At 53.4% G+C, this 20,332-nt stretch overlaps 5 protein-coding genes across 5 annotated transcripts; 2 read left to right on the forward strand and 3 right to left on the reverse strand.

Annotated features, from left to right (window-relative positions):
* Positions 1–328: 328 nt before the first annotated feature.
* UMAG_11224 (uncharacterized protein) lies at positions 329–1,671 on the reverse strand (the record flags this gene model as incomplete). The annotated part of the gene is made up of 2 exons (XM_011394321.1): positions 329–1,560; positions 1,644–1,671. 2 exons carry the CDS (start codon positions 1,669–1,671, stop codon positions 329–331), a joined length of 1,260 nt encoding a protein of 419 aa, XP_011392623.1.
* Positions 1,672–2,891: 1,220 nt separating this feature from the next.
* Positions 2,892–4,214, forward strand: UMAG_11225 (uncharacterized protein; the record flags this gene model as incomplete). Its single annotated transcript, XM_011394322.1, has 1 exon — positions 2,892–4,214. The coding sequence occupies one exon, from the start codon at positions 2,892–2,894 to the stop codon at positions 4,212–4,214; it is 1,323 nt and encodes a 440-aa protein (XP_011392624.1).
* A 116-nt stretch (positions 4,215–4,330) lies between these two features.
* Positions 4,331–5,911, reverse strand: UMAG_11226 (uncharacterized protein; the record flags this gene model as incomplete). The annotated part of the gene is made up of 1 exon (XM_011394323.1): positions 4,331–5,911. The coding sequence occupies one exon, from the start codon at positions 5,909–5,911 to the stop codon at positions 4,331–4,333; it is 1,581 nt and encodes a 526-aa protein (XP_011392625.1).
* An 839-nt stretch (positions 5,912–6,750) lies between these two features.
* Positions 6,751–8,597, forward strand: UMAG_06200 (uncharacterized protein; the record flags this gene model as incomplete). The annotated part of the gene is made up of 2 exons (XM_011394264.1): positions 6,751–6,917; positions 7,007–8,597. The coding sequence occupies 2 exons, from the start codon at positions 6,751–6,753 to the stop codon at positions 8,595–8,597; spliced, it is 1,758 nt and encodes a 585-aa protein (XP_011392566.1).
* A 172-nt stretch (positions 8,598–8,769) lies between these two features.
* On the reverse strand, positions 8,770–10,328 carry UMAG_06201 (putative RuvB family ATP-dependent DNA helicase pontin; the record flags this gene model as incomplete). Its single annotated transcript, XM_011394265.1, has 2 exons — positions 8,770–10,044; positions 10,137–10,328. 2 exons carry the CDS (start codon positions 10,326–10,328, stop codon positions 8,770–8,772), a joined length of 1,467 nt encoding a protein of 488 aa, XP_011392567.1.
* Between the last annotated feature and the right edge of the window lie 10,004 nt (positions 10,329–20,332).

Here is a 20,332-nt window from a genome sequence, read left to right on the forward strand (position 1 = left end):
GCCTGGACTGCCGAGAGAATTCGTGTTTCCGTCGCGCATCTGTAGACATTCACGATTAACGATTCCTGATTCACGGTTTCGCCAGCCGCACGGCCTAGCGTTGCTCACACGCTTCTGAAATTGCTTCTCTCAAGCCAAGGTGGACTGATCCAATACACTGCGCTGCATGTGCCTGGTCACGAGACGGTGTTTGCCATACTTGAAACAGAGACAATGTAAGTTAGTACAAAAAGCGTTTGGCGCTGAAATGCGAGCCGAAAAAGTGGCATCCAGCTGGGTATATGAATTATTTCCGCGTTGATCCACCGCGTTGATCCAAGGAATTCATTCACTCGGGCAGTGGAGCAGACCACTCGAGATAAGTGGCAGGGACGAGACCCTTGACGGTCTCGTTGCCATCCTTGATGGCGATCGCCCAGCCACCTTCGAGCGAGCCGACCACGTGTACTAGGTCGCCAGGTTCAACAGCAAGCTCGTGCTCCGAGACAGGCTCGAATGCGTAGAGCACATTGTAGACGCCTTGCGCAACGTTGGCATTGTCGCCTTCGTCACCGTCAAACTCGTTCTCATCTTCTGCTCCCTCGATATAAAATTCATTCCCGTCGGCATCTGATTCTTGTCCATGCTCGTCAAAGTCTTGATCTTGGGCTGCAGACTGTTGAGCCTCTGCAAGCAGGTGACCGTGATGACGAGGATCGTCTTGTGGAAAGGCAAAGTCGCGCACTCGGATCGAAAGACTTGCATCGTCTTTTGCGTCGTCGATGCGCGCTGTTTGGAAGCTGGTGGTTGAGTTGGGCCGGGATGAGGTGGCGCGGCAGTGCGAGATTGTGTCGTAGCTCTGTTGCACTTCGGATGCATGCGCACCACTTGCCGTCGAAACGCTCCGGCAAGCTGGGCGCTCAGGCGCAGATTGAGACGACAAATTGGCGGTGCTGAGGCGGTGACGAGAGCTTGACGAGCTTGAGACAGGCCGCACCTGAGGTGATGCGACTGCATTCGAAGCTTGTGAGCTGCGTCTTGATAGTGAGCTCGAGGAGGCGTTGGCAATCTTAGACGCGGTTTCGGGACATGTCGGTAGAGAAGGCGGACGCGTGGGTGTGGTTGAGCTGGGACCGGATGCAGGATGTTGGCTGCTGCCCTCTGCTGAGGGTGATAAGGTGCGCGAGGCTGATATAGACGAAGAGGGGGATGCTGCTGCTGAATTCGAAATGGCTGATGATGGTTTGGTTGAGTCTCTTGCGCGTCCAGGTGGAGGAGGTTTGAGTCTCCAATCCTGACCTTCCTCTGGGGAAGGCACGAATCCTCCAGATGGACTTGGATAAAGCGTATCTGCGGGACCGGGCTTAGGCGGGGCCATAGTCAAAGGAGATGGTTCATTGAGCGAGTCGTTGGTGCACGAAGACGAGGGTGGCAAGCCGAGGGCGTCTATGGCGTCTGAAGACAGAGGCGTCGAGTTGACCCGGCTGAGTTCGGACGTTAGATTGGCTGTGGACAGAAAGATGGCGTCTGCTGATTTGCGGTCCGCTCTGGAAGGAGAAGCATCGGCGTCTGCACTTGCAGCTGTTGATCGCGTTAAGAGAATAGCTCCAGGGTCAGTATAGGTCTCAATGTGAGGCAATTGGACGAGGTTCTGAGAAACGTACGCTGGAGCCTAGCTTCTATTGACGGCATAAGTTTGACACGGTTGATCTGGACGCTAGAACAGGTAGAAAATGATTGGCGGATAGCGACGCAGTCAAGGTGGTGCCAAGTAGGGCTGGTCAGGCTAGAAGCGGTGTCACGCGATAGGGCGGTGCCAATGGCTGGATCGGTAGGCGGCTCCTTGCGTGTCTACAGTGTGTGTGCGATTTGATGTGGCGAGGTGACGATGCACAAATTGAGTCGATGATGCTACGGGGAACGGCCTAAGAAAGTTTGTAGAAAGATGATGGGACAGGTAAGGTAAATCGAGATTGAGCAAGTCGCGCTGTGGTAGGATTCAAATCAAGCAACATCCTCAAAAGACAAGCGGCGCTTAACTGACATTCGTGATTCGTGCTTCGTGATTCGTGATTCACGAAAACAGTCACGACTTGACGGTTCGTAATTTTTGCTTCGGCGCCCTCTCGAGATTTACGATTCAGGATTTTACGATTGGGATTGTTCAACATTCACGATTTCATCATATGACCGTGGACACATGACCACGTGACAACCTCTTTGCCATGCAAACTGTCAAGGCTCTAACACTGAGCAAACACCCGCACGCCTCCCTCCTTCAACAAACTCTCGTCGTACGCTCGAATGACTATGAAGAGCATGCCAAACGACAGCTGGCTTTCTTCGCATCATCTAGCCCATCTCTGACTAAGTCAGTCGATACTCCAAAAGCCTCAGTGCGAGTTCGAGGTGAGCAAGTGCATACATGTTATAGACAGGCAGCCCGAGTAGTCACGGCCGAGTAGAGTAATCGTAAATGAAACACGAAGTATCATCACGAATCGTGAATTCTATAAAACGCTCGTGGCTCACACCTATGGCTCTGTGCGTGACTCACGGCTCGTGCCTTTACCTCGTGCCTCATTCACGAATTCATGATTCACGATTCGTCACGAGTCACGAGTGATTCACGATTAGGCTAGTTGTTAGATCGACCTGTATGACTGGCGCTGTGCGCACAATCGCGAGTCGAAAAGCAAGAAAAAGATTTTGATTTGTGAATCACGAATCGCTGCTGAAGCGGTAGATTTCTGTCTTCCAACCCGACTGACTATCATTACCTTCATCATCGACGACATTATCGCAACCCCATCATCAGCGGCACACCATCCACTCGGTGCTCTCGGCAGTCGTAGCTAAACTGTTCAACGCGCCCTCATCCTGACCGGTTAGTTAATCTTCGCGCGCCAAAAATGTCGCGCTCCAGCTCAACAAGCAGCGTGATGCGCTCGCTGCGTCATCTCAATCCTCCTACCAAGGGTTCCAAATTCGCCGTCAGGGCTCCCTCCCACGCTGCACACCAGCCCAAATTTGTTCAGCCCAAGGACCGCATACCTTTCTGGAACATCGTGCCTGGCGACCACGTGAAGCTCAGATGTGGCAGCGTCGGTCAGAAGGACGGTCTCGACTCTGACAACAAGATTCGTGGCGAGGGCATTGTCGTCAGCATTGACAGGGAGAAGAACTGGCTCTGGCTCAGGGATGTCGATGACAAAAACAAGCTTGCTCCAAAGGCAATCCGACACATTATCCCTCGTTATGTCGACCCTCTCCAACCAGAAAAGGGCTACGGCCCCAATACAACAGAGATCCCTCGTCCCGTCCACTACTCCAACGTCATGCTCAAAATTCCAGGCACAGATCAGTTTGCGGTGCGACTCTCGCGCTCAGCAGCAAAGTACAACAAGCGCAAGGGCATGTACATCTGGAAGCGCTTCGCAACTCTTAAAGCTTCCGACGAAAAGTTTCTCGAGACCGGCAAGCCTTTCGAAAAGGTCGAGGTCCCATGGCCAAGTTTGCCGGCAAAGCGCAGGCATCAGGACACCACCATGAGTGATCGAAACGTCGTCGAAGCCGAATCCTGGGCTCCATGGAGACCCGAAGACCCTGTTCTTCTTCCCGAGCGTAAGCGCACCACCTCGCCACAGTCCGAACGTCGAGCTGCGCTCCTCACTCTCGAGCGCATGCAGCTCGACGCCGCAAAGGTTGAGCAAGCTGGCCCCTCGGCTGCTCCTCCCAACGCTCACGGCACCTATGCCGGCTTCAAGAAGGAATCTCGTGCTAAGCCACCTCCCATCGCGCAGCCTCCCACCCCTGCAGAGTCGATCCGACTTAACACCAACGCCGCCTCGGAATGGGCCAGCGGTGAGATGATCGAGGCGCATCGTCAAGAAGGCGGCCTCTCTTTCCTCTGGCGCGACTACCTTGATGTCGCTCCGCAACAAGGCCCTGCAAGTGGTGGAGACTGGAGCGAATTGCCACCCAGCACCCCTAAAGGTGGTCTTGACGCACGTAGAAACCCATACGATGGTCGTCTCACCGATGGCCTCAGCCGCAACGATGTAGACCGCATGCCCATTGAGCTACTCATGTCTCGTGACCTGACCAACGAGCGCGGTCTCAAATGGCGAATGAGGAGGTGGAAGGACAAGCAGGCCGAAAAGCAACAAGAGGCCATCGGCATGCAACGATCCAAGTCTGAACTGCTCAAGGAACTTGATGCACTTAGGATCTAAGCTTGTCAAGTCTGCACTGGAAACTCTTACGATTTTCACACCTCTTACGTTACACACAAACTTGCGCGAAACGCATCCACGATCGTGCATTCGATTGGTGAATGTGAGTTTGCGCGTCAAGCGCCAGCTTCGGCGACTAGCTGTTTTGCTGCAGCCGATCTTCTGAACACTACCTGCTGCAGTCTTTTGAGAAGGCGGATCATCAACAGTGGATCGCCACGCCCCGTGATCCGCTTAAATGCATAGAGAAAGAAGCTCGAGACGAGCACAAGGCTGATTACATCGAGCGCCAGCCTTGCGCTGAGGTTGGCCAACGCTACAAGGATGCGAACGGGTGAGGTCAACAGGTTGAAAGCGGCATTGCTGCGCTTGCCCGCGCCGCCACCTTGAGCGAGGAAGCTGGGCGCTAGTGCTTCGGTTCGTGGACCACGTGCCACTGCATCCAGACCGATGAGTTGCCTCACATCGTCAAAAATGTTCATGATGGCATTGTAGAGGTATGTGCTGCTCCATTGACCCGACCCTGGACGCGAACGTCGAGCATCGTCAGCCCCTCCGGCCGAGGAGCGATTTTCGACGCGGTTGAGACGTTCATGAAGAGCTGCGAGCGATGCTTGGATGGACTGCAGCGCGGTCTCCATCTCGGCACGCGGTTGACCTCGAGTGATGCCTGCGTTGGAGGGTGGGCGCGGTGGATAGACAGGCACAGGACCGGTTCTTGTGCCAACCGAACGGCCGCCGACCGAAGAAGCAGCGTACGTGCTGCGCTGATAGTGACCCGCTTCACCTTGGCGAGGATGGCTGGATGCAGCCACAGTAGCTGCTGTGGATTGGGGTGCGTACTGAGAACGTGAGTAACTGCCTTGGAGCGAAGGCGGCCCCCTTGAGTATTGAGCTGATGTCGAGACATGTGAGCGCGGAGGTGGGCCTCTGCCGTAGCCTTCGGTAGTTGAGATGGATCCAGCTCGTGGCTGGGGTCGGTATGACTGCACAGACGGAGGAGCACACGAGTCAGGATGGCGAGGCGCGCCTCGGAAAGGACCTGGCTGGGAGCCGAGACGATCATCGTCGGAAGAGTCGTGTTCGGAATCGGATGAGATGGGCGTCCTTTCCGGAGAAATGATCGAAGTGGCACCGCCGCCACCACGAGTAGCAGCCGTACTTGTGCCAGTGACGGAGGGAGGGTGCGGAGCAAGGTGGTGGGGCAAAGGCGGTTGCGTGGCGCGAGGGAGAGCCGAGGTATGTGGATGAAGACCTGTGGGATCGAGTCGCTGCTGATCGTCAGGATCTGAGTCGGTGATCGACTCTTCGTCCGAGTCGACCTGGGCTAGCGAACCGTCCATGACGCGCTGTGCCACTTGGCCCGAGAAGTTTTCGAGCTCTTGGATGAGCGCTGCTGCTTGAGGACGATCGCTGAACCGACGCAGGATCCTGAGCATGGATTCGACGTACATCTGCTTTGCATCTCTCGGAGGCAACCCGCTGACCTTTGACCATGCGTCCCACTTTGCGCGGCCGAGCATGTCAAGCATACCGGGACGCCTTGATGAGACATCGCCTTCAGTGGCTTGCTTGTAGAGACTGTAGAGCGCAAGCTTTTCCTCGTAAGAAGTCTGAATGGGACCAGACTTTGGCAGCGATTGAACCATGTCGACTGTCTTGACAAACAGCGCATCGATGACGTCTGCGCTGCTCATGACGGCGAAAACTGGCAGCGCCAGGAGAAGTGTCTACAGGCGTGAAAGTGGACAAGGCGAGAGAAAGCGGTCTGCGCGTCGGCACCCCAAACACCTGCTCTAATGGAAGGGTGAATAGATGCGAGACAGTAGGACAAGATCGAGAAGGGAGAGAAGAAGAGCGGTAGGGTCGAAGTGATTCAACGATGCGACGACCAATGACCAATGATGAGTAACAGCGCGGCCAACTCCACACACGGATCGTGAGTAAGTCGACAACTTATTTAGCCCACTGGTGCACCTGTGACCTGTTCACGATTCACGATTGTGCTTCTTTGGCGCTGCGTCTGGCGAGACGCGTCCACGGTCGAAACGAGGGTGTGATACGCTTTCAACCGCTGTCGGCGAACCACGCATAAGAACCGTGAATCGTAAATCACTCACCTATCACGAATCACGAATCGTGAATCACGAAAATCGTTAATATCTGAATCACGAATGTTAATCGTGAATGTAGCCGGTTAACCGACTCGGTTCCCGTTTGACTGCCGTACGAAACAGATGTGGAGCAGCATCCGTGATTCGTGAATCGTGATTCGTGATTCACAATTCATGATTTGTCCAGCTCAGCGGTGGCAGCCTGGAATTCCTCCGTCCGACTCGACTCATTCACGATTTCGGCTTCTTCCATTCCAGATGAGCTTGGCGAGTGCGACTCATTTCCTGTTCACCACTGCCTCTCTATCCATCATCATCATCATCATCATCGTCATCACCATCAGCCAGGCAGTACATTCTTGAATCGCCTTGCAACTGCGACGCTCATCAACGGCGCTCCATCTTGGCCCCTTGTCACAACTATGACGAGCTGGTGGAGAAAGACGTCCCGCTACCTGTCGTCCCATTCCAACCTTTTCATCATCACAGGGGGTCTTGTTGGCGGCGCTTATCTAGTATCCAAATACGCCATCTCCAAGTTCCAGCAAATCCAGGAAAAGCTCACCAATGACAAGAATGCAAAGGAGAAGTGAGTCCGCCGTGCTTCTATACAATCCCAAAGCTGTCCGTTTACTAACACCCACATCCCTTTATCGTCTCATCCTCGCTCTCTCGCAGTCTACGTCGAAGATTCGCACAGAATCAAGAAGATTGCACCTTCACCGTTCTCGCACTACTTCCGACTCTAGGTGATCAACTATTCACCAAGCACAATGTCGAGCAGCTCACCGAAAGCCTGCGCGTCCAGGCGACACCTCCAGTAGCCCTTCCTCCCACAGAACCGTCCATCCACGTTACGCCCGGCGAAACCCATTCTCCAGTCTCCCTGCCCACCGATGTGGCTCCTGCAGCTGCGCAAGACTTGCATCAAGAAGCATCTACTCCTGTCGCTGCCTCTACGCCAGAAAAACAGATGCTTTCCGACGTCTCAAGCAAGCCAGATTCCACATCTCCTCAGCTCAACCCCCTAGCAAAGTCCTTTGTACCAGGAAAAGTGGACACATCCGAACCGCAGACCACCGCTTTTGCCGTCGACGCCGCTGATACTTCATCGCAGGCAGACGTTCAACCTAGCCTGTCAGAGGAAGTGATTGCCAATGGCACTACAGGTCCCGACAGTCCGATAACACAAAATGCTGAAGTCCCTCCGTCACTAGCATCGCACGCCGCTGCAAAGATCGATGTCGAAAAGAGCTCTCTGGAATCAGCGAACCATGAATCCTCGCACATGGATGCTCAAGGGCAACCCAACAAACCCCCCGCCGACAGGCAAGTCAAGCTCAAGCTCTGGAACAATCTCAAATTGACCGCCTTCACTCGAACCATCACATCGCTCTACTGCGTCGTTCTTTTGACGCTTCAAACCCACATCCAGCTCAACCTTATCGGCAGATATGCCTACCTCGCTTCTGTGGAAGCCTTGGCCCGCGAGGCCGATGACGTCTATCCCGATACTTCAGCCCAATCCTCCCACGGCCTCGACCACGACACCGAGCGCCTCTACCTCACCTTCAGCTGGTGGTTCCTTCATCACGGCTGGGACCGTCTCTCTGACCGTGTATCGTCCGCCATCGAGAGATCCTTTTCGCCAGTCTCAGTCAAAGCACAGCTCTCTATGGCCGATCTTAGGGCTCTTCTCAACGATGCTCGCTATCTGATTGAACATGACAGCCTCAGCCCTTCCCAGTCCGTTGGGCAGCCAACGCGGAAACGCGCCAACTTTATGGATATCCTCTTTCCCAACTCTATTGACCAAGAGGTCGACATCCTCGTTGGCGCAGGTGCGCTTGACGCTAATGACGCTCATTACGCTCTTGCTACCAACCACAAGTTGCGTGCCCTCCTTGACGAGACCAAGGACATCATTGAATCTCCAGATTTTGGCTCCGTCCTCGCTCTTTGCACTGACCGCGTCTTCGAGACCTTCTTCAACAGTCTGAATCCTACCTTTGACATCCCATCTACGGGCAAGCTCAATTCTACCATCCACGTTCAACCTCTTTCTGCATTCGAGTCCCGCTTCCAGGAGATCACCGAAGAGATGCAACACGGCAAACGTGTTCGTTTAGCTTCCCTGTTTCCACTCGTCTCGCGACAAAGCCAGATGGCCATCCGTGGTGTGCCCAACGAATATATCGAGGCTCTCGCCGACTCCAAGGAGCTCCGCGCTTTCTCTGCCGTGCTCTATGCTGCCTGGTCTTCTTTGTAAAGTAGGGTCCAACGTCTACGTGATCTGTTAGTGAACCCAACTTTTCACTCGCTCATGTAATTTGCAGCTCATTCATGATTTGCACCACCCAGTCCTGTCGTGAGCGACCAGATGTTTCGCAATTATGTTTGTACAAGTACAGCTTGAGCGAATCTTTTCGAACGTCGCAAGTTCAAGAGGTCTCCATCGGCACAGCCTCGGTGGTCGCCTCGCCGATCGACATGAGCACCTTGGCCGAACGGCGAGCATCTATGAACAGCTCGTTCGCTTCGACGATATCCTTGATCGTAATCTCCGAACGTCCGGCAGTCTTGGCGAGGATCGAGGACGGGCTCAGGAGCTGCAGTGCGAAACGAAGCGAACTGCTAACACCCTCCTCGGTGAGCTTCTCTAGTGCGTCTTCGGCAATCAGATGACCCTCCACCTTGGCTCTCAGGCGCAATACCTCACGAATTTCGTCCTTCTCGTAGGGCATTGTGCGAACAATCATGCATCGATCCAGCAAATCCAATGGGATGCCATGGGGCGCAACGATACCCGTACCTGATGCTGGTCCCTCGTACTCGGTACCACGCACCATGCATTGTCCACGGTTGGTGGCGAGGATCACGTGCGGGCTGATGGTCGACTCCAGAGCACGGTTGAGGTAAGTGAAGCACTCCATGTCGAGCATGTGCACTTCGTCAATGAAGAGGACACCAGGTACAAGCTCGGCAATGCCCTGCTCGATGTACTTGTCGACGACTCGGTTAATTTCTCCTCGCAGTTTGTCGGTGACTTCTGTCCTACGCCCTTTGACGAGTTGACCCACAACGCTCATGATGTCCTGTCCTCCCTGAGGTTTGGCGTTGGCCATGTCGAGGTCGTGCAATGTCACATCTTGCACCACTTCTTTGCGCTTGTGAACCTCCCCTTTTGGCAACGGCACATACTCCTCGGCCTCGAGGTCGAATTCCGTCGCGTAGGCATCGCTTCTACCCACACGCTTGACTGCGCCCGTGTTTGCCTCGATGTAGATGACGTCACCAACGCTGATACGCTCCTTCATGATGCTCTCGTAGATGCTGGGGTCGAGTCGAAGCTGCTTGGTACCTTTGACAGTCTTGAGAGCAATGACAACATGTGCGATTGTCTTGCCGTATCCTGAGAGCGGATTCTCAGCCTCGGTCGGGGTCAGCTCTGTGATCTCTCCTTCATACACCTCTTTGGTCTCGCGTACACGAAGCCCGATTGCTCTTCGGAAATTCTCCATCAAAACCTCGGTCTTCTTGACTTCGGAGCTGTAGACTTCGGACCCGACCATAGGGCAAAAGGGGACCTTGTGACCAAGTTCTTGTGACACCGCAAGGGCAAGGGCAGTCTTGCCAGTTCCGGGACCACCTGCGAGTAGCAGCGCCTTTCCTGCAAACTTCTTCATTCGAATCAGGTCGAGAACGAGCCCACAAGCCTGCATAATCGCGCAAAGAGCAAAGAAACACGAGTGCTGGTCAGTTGTCTGCTTCAGGTCGTGGCATCTTTTTGTCGTATTGGAACTCTTACCTCTCGTGCTGCCTTTTGCCCGACAAAGCCTTGTGCACTTGGAAGCGCGGTACCATCGTCGCTGAGACCAAGACCTTTGATGTGCGAGTGAGTAGCGATTCTAGCCTCGCGCGATGCCCCCGAAGTTGAACTGTCCATGGTTACTGGGCCGACCCCATTCATGGAACCGGAAGACGTGTTAGCAGTTGCCATTCTTGAGATGCGCTACGTTAGGGAAGTGCTATCAGTGTGGAAGAAGTCAAACAGGGTTAACGTGTAGAAAGGGTCCCGCTGTTTCGTCGATGTGAATGTTTGCTGGTGTGTCGGATGCCTGATATGCAAGGCGGATGGTGGTGAAAATTAAAGGGCAGCGACGAAGGCGAGTCGACAAGATTTGCGCCCTGTCTTCCTAACACGTGACACTCGTGACTGTAGGCCGTGACTGTGACTGTGACGTGCGTGGTGAAAATAATTTGTTAGATCTCCTAAACTTGCACTCCAAAAGCTTGAGCCACGAGCACGGAGCGTGGAGCGTGGAGCACAGAGGCGCAACTCACGGACAGACTCACAACTCTGTGAGTGTCAGGATCAGGTCTGCAAGCAGAGATTCCATTTCATCGCTACGCAGTAACGAGTCTCTGATCATAATAAAGTCGCCCACGGTCGCGGATGCACATAGAGTTCTGCCAGTTGCCTCCATCAGGCTCCGCGATTCCGACTGGTGAGAACAGCAAGTTCTCCTCGCCTACGCACGGCTTGCCTTCACAAGTTTTGAGTTAACATTGTCACAGTCGACCATCGCTAACCGCGCATCTCGACGCAGATCTTGAAACAAGCACGTTCCGACCTTCGTGCTTCGGATGACGATCACAAATTCAGATAAAAAATATCCTGCCATCGATTTGTGTGGCGCTGAGGTTGCCTTCAATCCACACTATGCGTGGCTCGGAACTGCGCTGGCGTCCCAGCGAGAGTTTTCGCTTTCCATCTTTCTGTGCTTCCATATCGTGTGAGAGGAAAGGTCCGTATGTGCAACGAGTCCCGAAGCCAGCTTATCTGCTATTAGAAGGCTTCTGACCGCAGCCACGGTTGACAAGATCTTCATCATCACTCTGTACAGCCGCAATTTTGCCGACCGTAGCGACTCAGGCCCTTTCATTCTTACTTTTGTCGCCTCCCTCAACTCGTTTCCAACATGGCCTTCGCCAGTCGCCGTATCTCATGGCAGACACCTCGAGAGCGCTGAGGGAAAGGCATCTCTGTTCAGCTTCCCGCCTCCGAGCGACAAGGAGCTCCCTTCCAGCGGCTAGGTTCCTCGTAATAGCACCTGCTAGGACCGGTAAAGTCGCGTGCATCTCTTGCTAGCTCAGGTCGCCATCGATCGCACGCTCGAATTCACGATTGCTTGCGGAAATTTCAGTATTTCCATACCTGTAATCACGAATGACCGAACCTATCACTCACCACTCGTGACCGCTGTCCTCTTGAAGTCTTGACTAGCAATTTCTAGATTTCCTACTCGTGACTTGCACAGGACCTTGCTCCATACCGTCAGCCTGTTTTTTCACGCTTCTATTTATGATCATGATCCGCTGTGCTATCGTGATAGGCGCCTGACTGTATATTACTGCATAGGGCTGATAGCGAGATGCCAAGGGGAGACTCATGATTCACGCGGTTCGCTAGACGAACGTGGGAGTACGCCTTTGGCTGTATACTCGTTCAAAGCGGTAGAACCTGGAAGAGAAGAGACTCGCGCATCTGACCAGTCGTGGCCACGGCTAGACACGAGTCAGCTGTAAGAGAAGCTGATCTATGAGTTTGGCCGACCCAAAACATAGCGGTGATTGCCCGAGTTACATAAAGTGACAAGGTGCTGTATGGGTAACTCAGCTCGTTTCTCGGTAGAGCACGAGGTCCCGAACGACGTCTAGAACAGAAGGCCGTGTTACCAGGCTATGTTGTCTGAGGTGAAACTTGTGAGAGTGTGTGAATGGAGAAGGGGTGGGACCACCAGGCAAACCCTAGGGGCTCGCTTGCCTAAGAAGATGGTTGTAGTAGATGGAAAAGTAGTTGTGAATGGAAAAGGGGGAGGGTGGGGGATTCATGATTGTGGTTAGTTATGTGGTCGGTTTCCCGTGCGTTGGAAACTCAAACTTGGGCTCTGCGCTCGTTTAGAATCACGGATCGATTTGAAGGTTGTGAGGCGCTGTGTTCTGTCCAGGTGGCCAACTTTGTAAAGAAACTATTTGTGATTCTCGATTCAAGCTGCCTTTTTGGGATGGCAAGGTTCCGGCAAAAAGTTTGCCTGAGCCAACACCAGGTCAGCGAATATTTCCCACAATTGGTTCTGTACCTCGAAGTCGCCACAGAGAAGGCGTGGCACATCGCCCATACTGCTGTTCCAAGTGCGGGGCGCCTGAGCGCAGAGGCCGCAGGAGGGAGGGCTCGGCAGTGGCGGGCAGTATGGCCGACACGACAACATTTGTCGCATTGCTGGGGGCGGTGTATAGACGCTCAGAAGTCATCAACCAAGAGCTTCCTATGGTCAAACATGAAAGTTGAGAGTCGTACAATGCAGAAAGTCTTTATTGGCCTCCTTGGATTCGGTCTAGACAATCACGAATCAAGCTTGCGTGGCGGCGTGAGGCGAGCGTTGAAAAGTTGAGCAGCCATCTCGTGTCGACAACTTTGAACTTGTTGCACTCGTGACTCTTCCAGGGTGCGTGCGACCTCTTGAGCGTAGGCGGTGGCAGACTCGTGACTCATGACTCTTACTTTGCGGGTGTGGGATCCCGTGGACAACGACGGACAGCTTGGTCATTAGGCCCGGACGCTTTAGCTTGGGAAAAGCAGTCGTGAGTTTCAATCGACCCATGCTTCGTACAGGTGCAAAGGGGCATCAGCGTTGTCGCTGGAGCCCACGACGACCACCACGTCTTTGCTGGTGAATCGGAGCACGAGAAGGATTTCGATACCAGTCGCATTCACGATTTCTGACTCACGCAGCCAGAGCAACGACTTCATGGAGCCGTTGCGTGGAGCGGGTCACGATGTCGCTGTTTGCTGAAAAGGCTTGCCATCCAACGTCCAAGGACAACACGGTGCTAGCGCTCTGGTGGCGTGATCGCTGCGGGTTGTATCGGAGGACTTGCGGCATCGAGCGTGATGCCTGCTTGGGCGATTTGAGCGTAGGCGGGACCTTTCATGTTTCGGTTTTGAGGATGGTGTCGAGTGGATGTTGGCTTTGATCTGCCTCACCTCGTGGGGTAGGTCGTCTAATCACGATTCACGATTCTCTGTCCCAGTCGTGAGTTCGCGCTCGCGGGCGAAGGGCATCTTCACGAATCGTGAATGATGCCGTCAAGCATTCGTATTCACGATTCATGATTCATGATTTCAGCGGTAACCGATTCATGATTTTGTGCACGTTTTCCTGTCAATCACGTCGTGAAAAAAGTAAAAAGTCGACCTGGGAACCACCCTGGCAACCACCTGGAGTGGCTCCCCTGAAGAGCCACTTGAGCAAGGACCCCCGAACTTGCTCCCGATCTAGGGCTCCCCCTCCAGGGTGGCTGCTCCTTGGAAGCCACCCTGGGTGGTTGCTGATGGGGGTGGTTCCGATGAGCAACCACCCCCATCAATCATGAATCAACCGGTCCCAGTATACAGCTCAATATGTCACAGTTGCTGTCAATGCAATATAATCAATTGATCCAAGCCAACGAGCGAGCGAGCTAGTGAGATGGACGAGTGAGTAAAGGGCCAGCAGCCAAACGAGCGAGCGAGACCAAAAAGTGAGAGAGACCAGCAAGTGAGAACGACGAGTGAAAGAGACCAATGAGTGAGCAATACCAGCGAGATGAAAGGGGCGGGTTAGCAGGGTTACAATCGTGAATCGTGAATGATGCGTGGACAGGCTAGCGACAAGGAATAGGATGATGTTTACCAACTCATGACTAGGTAATTAACGAAGGGGTTTTGTGGCCATCGGCGGAGAGTGACTTGCGAGATATGAGAGGAGGGCATCTGCTCGCCAACGCTGGTTTATCAATCGAATGCAGACTCGGAGCCATCGTTGTCGGATGAGAAGACCGACGCATGGCGAGAACCTGCTGAGGCCGAGGAGGACAAGGTGGAGCGTATCTGAGCAGGTCAAGGCAATCACGAATCAGCGGAGCTTTGCTGAAATGAGTCAGAGAAGCATGTCGAGCTGCTGCGTGGTAGGATGGCGATGGTGAGATGAGACGGAGAGGTTAGAAGCCAATGCAACGAAAGAGGTCGTGACACACACGACAGTCGACCAGCAGCTGGAGTCACACTTTGGGATTCGCGAGCAGACTCACGAATCGTGAATCGTGAATCGTGAATCGTGAATAGCAAGATACAAGGGCTGGGCAGTCTGTGAGTCACCGAGTATCAAAGTCGAAAAAACTCTGGAGTTCGAGACAGTCACGAGTCCATGCTGGTGCGCGATTAAATACGATGGAAGAGATCTGTCGCGGGCCTCCAGGAGAGCCGTGTGCTGAGTTGTCAAGATATGAAAGCTGAGTCGATTTGGTGTGAGAGCGGTGGCGATCATGTGTACGAAGACGAAGACGGTGATGAGACAAGAAGGAGAGCGAAACGGATCCAGGACTGAGCTCGATCAAAGGATGGCGAGGAAATGCTTCCGCCGCTGTGGAAATGGTAGAGCGAACAGGTGGAGAAGCGATCAATCCAACAGTATCACAGTTGCTCTCCTCATCCGAGTGCTATTCAATATTCGCGGTGAATCCTTAGCGGGCGCTGGATGATCGAAGTCTCCCTTTCCTTAGAGAGGCGAGTTGGGACTGAGTAGGGTCGAGAATGGTTTGGGATGTATTTGGATAGTGTGAATTGGACAAGAGACTAACTACAAAGTGTGAGCGTTCCCTCTGTATTTATGTACATGAGTTGACTGGAGTATCCTACATGAGCTTCTCCCTATACGTCAGCTCCTCATACAACTGACTAGCTGTGGCCACAACTGGCCAGATGCGTGAGTCTGTTCTCTTTCAGCTTCCACCACGTGGTGCGAGTCGTGAGTCTGTAGCCAACGGCATATTCCCACAGTCGTCCAGCGACTTGTGTGAATCTACTCTGGGCTTCTCGCTACCAGCGCTATGTTGTGAAGCGGGGAAACTCTGGCGAGTTACTATACTTGCGCGCGTACCGCGGTCGTACTGCGGGTGCATTGAGCGCGTGTCGCGCGCGTATGGCGCGCGTACTGCGAGTGTATCGCACGCGTACCGCGGACGTACTGCGGGTGCATTGAGCGCGTGTCGCGCGCGTATGGCGCGCGTACTGAGACACCTACTCGTTCCCGTCCGGTCACTCGTGTATACCGGTTAGGTTACTGCAAGGGTTGCATGATTGTGGGCGATCAGACTAAACGCCAATCGTAGATATTCTAACACTCCCACTCGAATGGTGTTTGAGTGCCCAAATCATGAATCGCAGAGACACTGACGCTCCCACTCGGTGGGGATCGCGCCATGTTGCTCTCTGTCTTGATGTGTGCGGCGTAAAACTTTCCGTCCAAGTTTGGAAGGTGTGTGCGCCGTGTCCTCTTACGGATCGAAGTGTAAGTGTCTGGGGCATTTGAGGTGCGCTGCGGCTCTTTCCAGCGAATCTTTCCTCTAGGTGGGCCCTCGTTGAAGCTTCGTTCGGTGAGCTTTCGTTGACTACTTGACTGCTCCATGGTCCTGGGAAACCTACGTGATGCTCGTGATTTGGGAACTTTCACAGCTCGTTTTTGGCGACGCGTGAGGTTTTGTTCCCTGAATACATCATGTATTCGTTCTCGTTATCCTCCAGTGGAGGGAGAATCAGGAAGTGTGCATGGTGACTTTTGTGGATACCACTGTGTCAGTTGGGTTTCCAGTCCTTTTGCAAGTCCTTGAACCTTGATGGGACCTTCTTTGGATGATCCAAACCCATCAGGTCGAAAGCTGCGGCCAACAGGCTTTCTGTTGTATCGATCTGCCTAGTTTTCGCACGCGTTCAGCGAGGGCGAATTGAAGGTTGTGAAAGGCAGATGTTTCCGTCATGGAGTTTATTGAGAGGATTTCTCGTTGGACCTGTCTTTCAAGGCCAATCTCCTTGCAGAACTTTTCGATCTGCTGATCGGTTGAGCGTCTTTGTGAGCGCATCCGCTCGTTGCTCCCCTGACTCGGTATATTCGATGTTGATAACACCGACCGGCGGCCAATTCGCGTATCTTGTGGTAGATGATGTCGATGTGCTTTGTAGCCTTGTGAAGTACCGGGTTCTTGCATAGCTGGATCGCTGCCTGGTTGTCAATGTAGTGAGGTATTGCTTCTTTTCCTCGAAGTTGAAGGGAATGAAACAGGCTTCTGATCCACAACGCTTCTTTCGCGCCTTCCGCAGGCCGCGATATATTCAGCCATTTGTGTTGAGGTTGCGATGATAGGTTGTTGTTTGGATAGCCAGGCTGATTGGGGAACCGTTCATTAGGAAGATCATTCCTGTGACGCTTTTGCGAGGGGTGTTTGTTGTGTCGACCGGTATGACGATTCTTGTTTTTGGTGGTTAACTCTTGATTGGGAGAGTAAATCGCCTTCTGGTTTGCAAAATCAGCGTCCGTGAAGACCTCTAGGGTCAGATTCCTCCCACTCGCTAGTTTGGGGAACCGGAGGCGATAGTCCTGCGTAGTCTTGAGGTAACGGAGAAGGTGTTTTCCAGCAGAGAGTGCGTGGATCGTCGGTTGAGCTAAATAGCGGCTGAGAGCTTGTACCGCGTATGCCACATCTGGTCGAGTGTAGCAAGCCAGGTAGTTGACAGAGCCTACGAGCTGTTGGAAGAGTTCCTTGTCCGCGACGGAGCAGTGCTCGGGGTTTTCGGGATGAGCAATGCCAGTGGCGGGTAATGGTGTGAAGGCGGGTTTCGCTTCGAGCATCTGGAAACGATCGAGGATCTTTTGGATGTAACCAGGTTGGCCTAGGGAAGTGGAATTGGTAGATTTCGACACGCTGACGTTGAGCACAGAAGATAAATCGCCCTGATCTGTGATTTTAAAATGAGTTTGGATTTCGGTGTGGAGCCAGGCGAGTTCCGATGCTTTTGGTGACGCAGCGACGAGGTCATCGACGTATAATGCAAGTAAGATCTGTCGTCCGGCCTTCTTGGAATGAAAGAGGCAGTGGTCTTCTTGCAGTTTCGTGAATCCGAGCTGTTCGAGTACCTTCGTAGCGAAGAGGTACCATTCGCGGCCGGCTTGCTTGAGACCGTAGATGGCTTTGTTCAGGAAGCAGACCTTCCCGGGTACTTCGTGACCGGGAGGCATCGTCATGTATACTTCTGCCGATAGGCGTCCGTTTAAGAAAGCAGTGACTGCGTCCCAATGAACAATCTTCCAGTCGAATGCCGCGGCGAGGCCGATGAGGATGCGTAACGTGGTGGCCTTTACTACTGGAGAGAAGGTTTCGTCGTAGTCGTATCCGTATCGCTGTGTGAAGCCTCGTGCGACTAGTCGTGCCTTGTATTTGTCGAGAGATCCATCGGCCTTTTTCTTGATGGCGAATACCCATTTGCAGCTGACCACATTGGTGGCTTTGTTTTGTGGGTGGTCTACGAGGGTCCAAGTCTTGTTGGATTCATGACTTTTGAGTTCTGCCTGGATGGCACCTTCCCATAGGGGCCAGTCGGCGCGCATGCGAGCTTGTTTCAGGGTGGCCGGTGGCTTTGAAAGATTTGTTGTCACGTGCCGGGCGTAATCGCCAAGTCTGTGGGGCCTTGCCCTAAGGTTGTAACGTGACTCGTCACCCGTGCTCTCGTTTGCGTTGTTTTTGTCTCCCACTGTTCTTGTATCTCCCACTGTTGTTGTATCTCCTCCCACTGTTTGGTGAGGAGTCGGGAGAAGAGCGAGAGAGTCATCGGACTCGTCATCTATTTCTTGATGCCGCGATGGGGAGTCCCGGCCTCGGATGTCTTGAGGTCGCCTTCTTGAGGGAATAAGGTTGATCGGTTCATGGAATTCGTCATCTGTGGATTCTGCTGAAGGAACAAGTTGTGAGTTGTACTCTCCAGTGAATCACCGCTCTCGGTAGTATCTGCTAATTGCGCTTCCTCTATTGAGGCGAGATGAGGGTAGTTGGTGGCTCCCACTGGTTGACTGGGTTCTTCGGACGATGGGGAAGTCCTTGGGATGTTCAGCGATGAGCGGACCGGGGCCGGTAATCCTGGCCTCGGGAGATTGTTTCCCGTGGTTCCAGTTTCATCATCTGAAAGTTCCTCGAAGGGGGCTTCAGATTTTCGCCGAATCCGCTCGTTCTCCCGGAAGATGACGTGCCGACTTGTGAAGATCTGGCCGGTTTCTACGTCCATGAGTCTGTATATGTAAGGGTGGTTATTGCTAACATGTCCCAGGTGTATGCATTCAACAGACTTGGGATCCAGGGATTTGCGGAGTTCGTCAGGTACGCGTGCCCATGCTTTACACCCAAAGACCCGGAGGCCTTGAAGATCCTGGCGTTTGCCATGCATTCCTTCATGAGGTGTCTTGGAAGAATCCGTGCTGGTGGCCGACATGTTTCGAAGCTTCAGCCCGTGACTGAAGGCGAATGGCCAGTACTGGGTAGTCAAGTTTGCTTCTTCTAGCATGCACCGAATATAATCCTTGACAATCTGGTTAGTGCGCTCCACGAGACCGTTGGATTGTGGTGTGAATCTTGGAGTGACCTCTCGTCCTATACCTCGGTGATTGAGGTAGTTCGAGAACTCTCTGCTCAAGAATTCACCACCATTGTCCGTTCGGACTCGGCAGATACGCTTTCCCAGTTGCGTTTGGGTCCATCGATCGATGGTTCGGAATGCTTGGAAGGCTGATGACTTATAGATCAGTGCCGCCCCGAAGCAGTATCTCGTGCAATCGTCCACCATGAGTAGGTAATATTTCTCTTTGGATAAGCCTTCCGGCAGAGGCCCCGCAAGATCCATGTGAACTAGCTCGAGTGGTCGAGTTGTCTTGGGTCCACGGCTCTTGATCGGTGCGTGCCTATGCTTCGACTTGATGCAGGTTTCGCAGTTGTTCCCGACAGAGGGGCCCGACATAGCCTTTAGGTTCATGCCGTCGGTAAGCGATGCTGTCTTGAGCGTGGCCTGCATGTGGAGGTGGCCTAGCCGTTGGTGCCAGAGTTTGGCTTGGTCCAAGGCTTTCTCGCTAGTAACGAGTTTGGCTACTGCGGTGGTAGTTCCTTCCACTAGCAGGTAGTTCACATCTCCACGGCGTTTGCCCCCTCAGGGGCCAGTCGACCCTTTTTGTCGAAGATTTCGACCGTTTTCTTGGTGAAGTTGATGCTTCCACCGAGGCGTTGCACCTGTGGTGTAGAGAAGAGATTGTTCCCAAGTCCTGGAACGTGGAGGACATCTTGAAGTGTAATCGACTTCCGCGATCCCTTCGAGTTACTCATCACCAGTCTGACGTTGCCCATGCCAGCAACCGGAACTCCTCTGTTGTCAGCGACGAATACCTCCTGGACAGGAGATGGTCCGTACGTCGAGAAGAGGGTCTTGTCGCCGGTCATGTGTCGGCTTGCGCCAGAGTCAATGATCCAGGTATCATTTTGGGGAGCGACGTTGTCATCGGGTGTGGACACGTGGAGACACAGATTCATCTCGTCGGAGTCGACTTGTGCCAGGTTTCCCGTCACTTTCTTGGTTTTCTTCTGCTTTTGCTTCTCGGTGCGATCCTTGTGTTTGGGACCTCCTTCCATGAAGCAGTCTTCGAGGTTATGGTTATCCCTCTTGCAGTTAGTGCAGAATTTGTCTTTGCCCTTTTTGACAGGCTGCGACTGGGCTTGCATGGCCCGAGCTGGGTATTGGCGCCGGAAAGACTTTTGCTCGGCTTCTTCAGCCATAACCGTGCTGACGGCAATTTCGTAGTCTTCCAGGGCCTTCTTGTTGGCTGTTTCGTCGGAATCTCCTTCCTTCTGGAAGAAGAGACGAGTGTTGAAGTAGAAGATCTTTCGCCAGACATCGTGCTGTGGACCGAGGCCACGCAGAAAGGTTCTCAGTTTGCGAAGTCCGCTAACCGGAGCATCCACGTGGTCAAGTCTCCTGCAGATAGTCTCCATCTTGTAGGAGTAGACGTTGATCTTGTCATCTCCTTGGTAGAGGTTCGCCAATTGCGCTTCGAGTGAAGCAATCTGCTGAGCAACGTTCTGCGCGTAGTTCTC

This window comes from Mycosarcoma maydis, chromosome 22 (assembly GCF_000328475.2).
Source record: "Mycosarcoma maydis chromosome 22, whole genome shotgun sequence".
NCBI classification, from domain to species: domain Eukaryota; kingdom Fungi; phylum Basidiomycota; class Ustilaginomycetes; order Ustilaginales; genus Mycosarcoma; species Mycosarcoma maydis.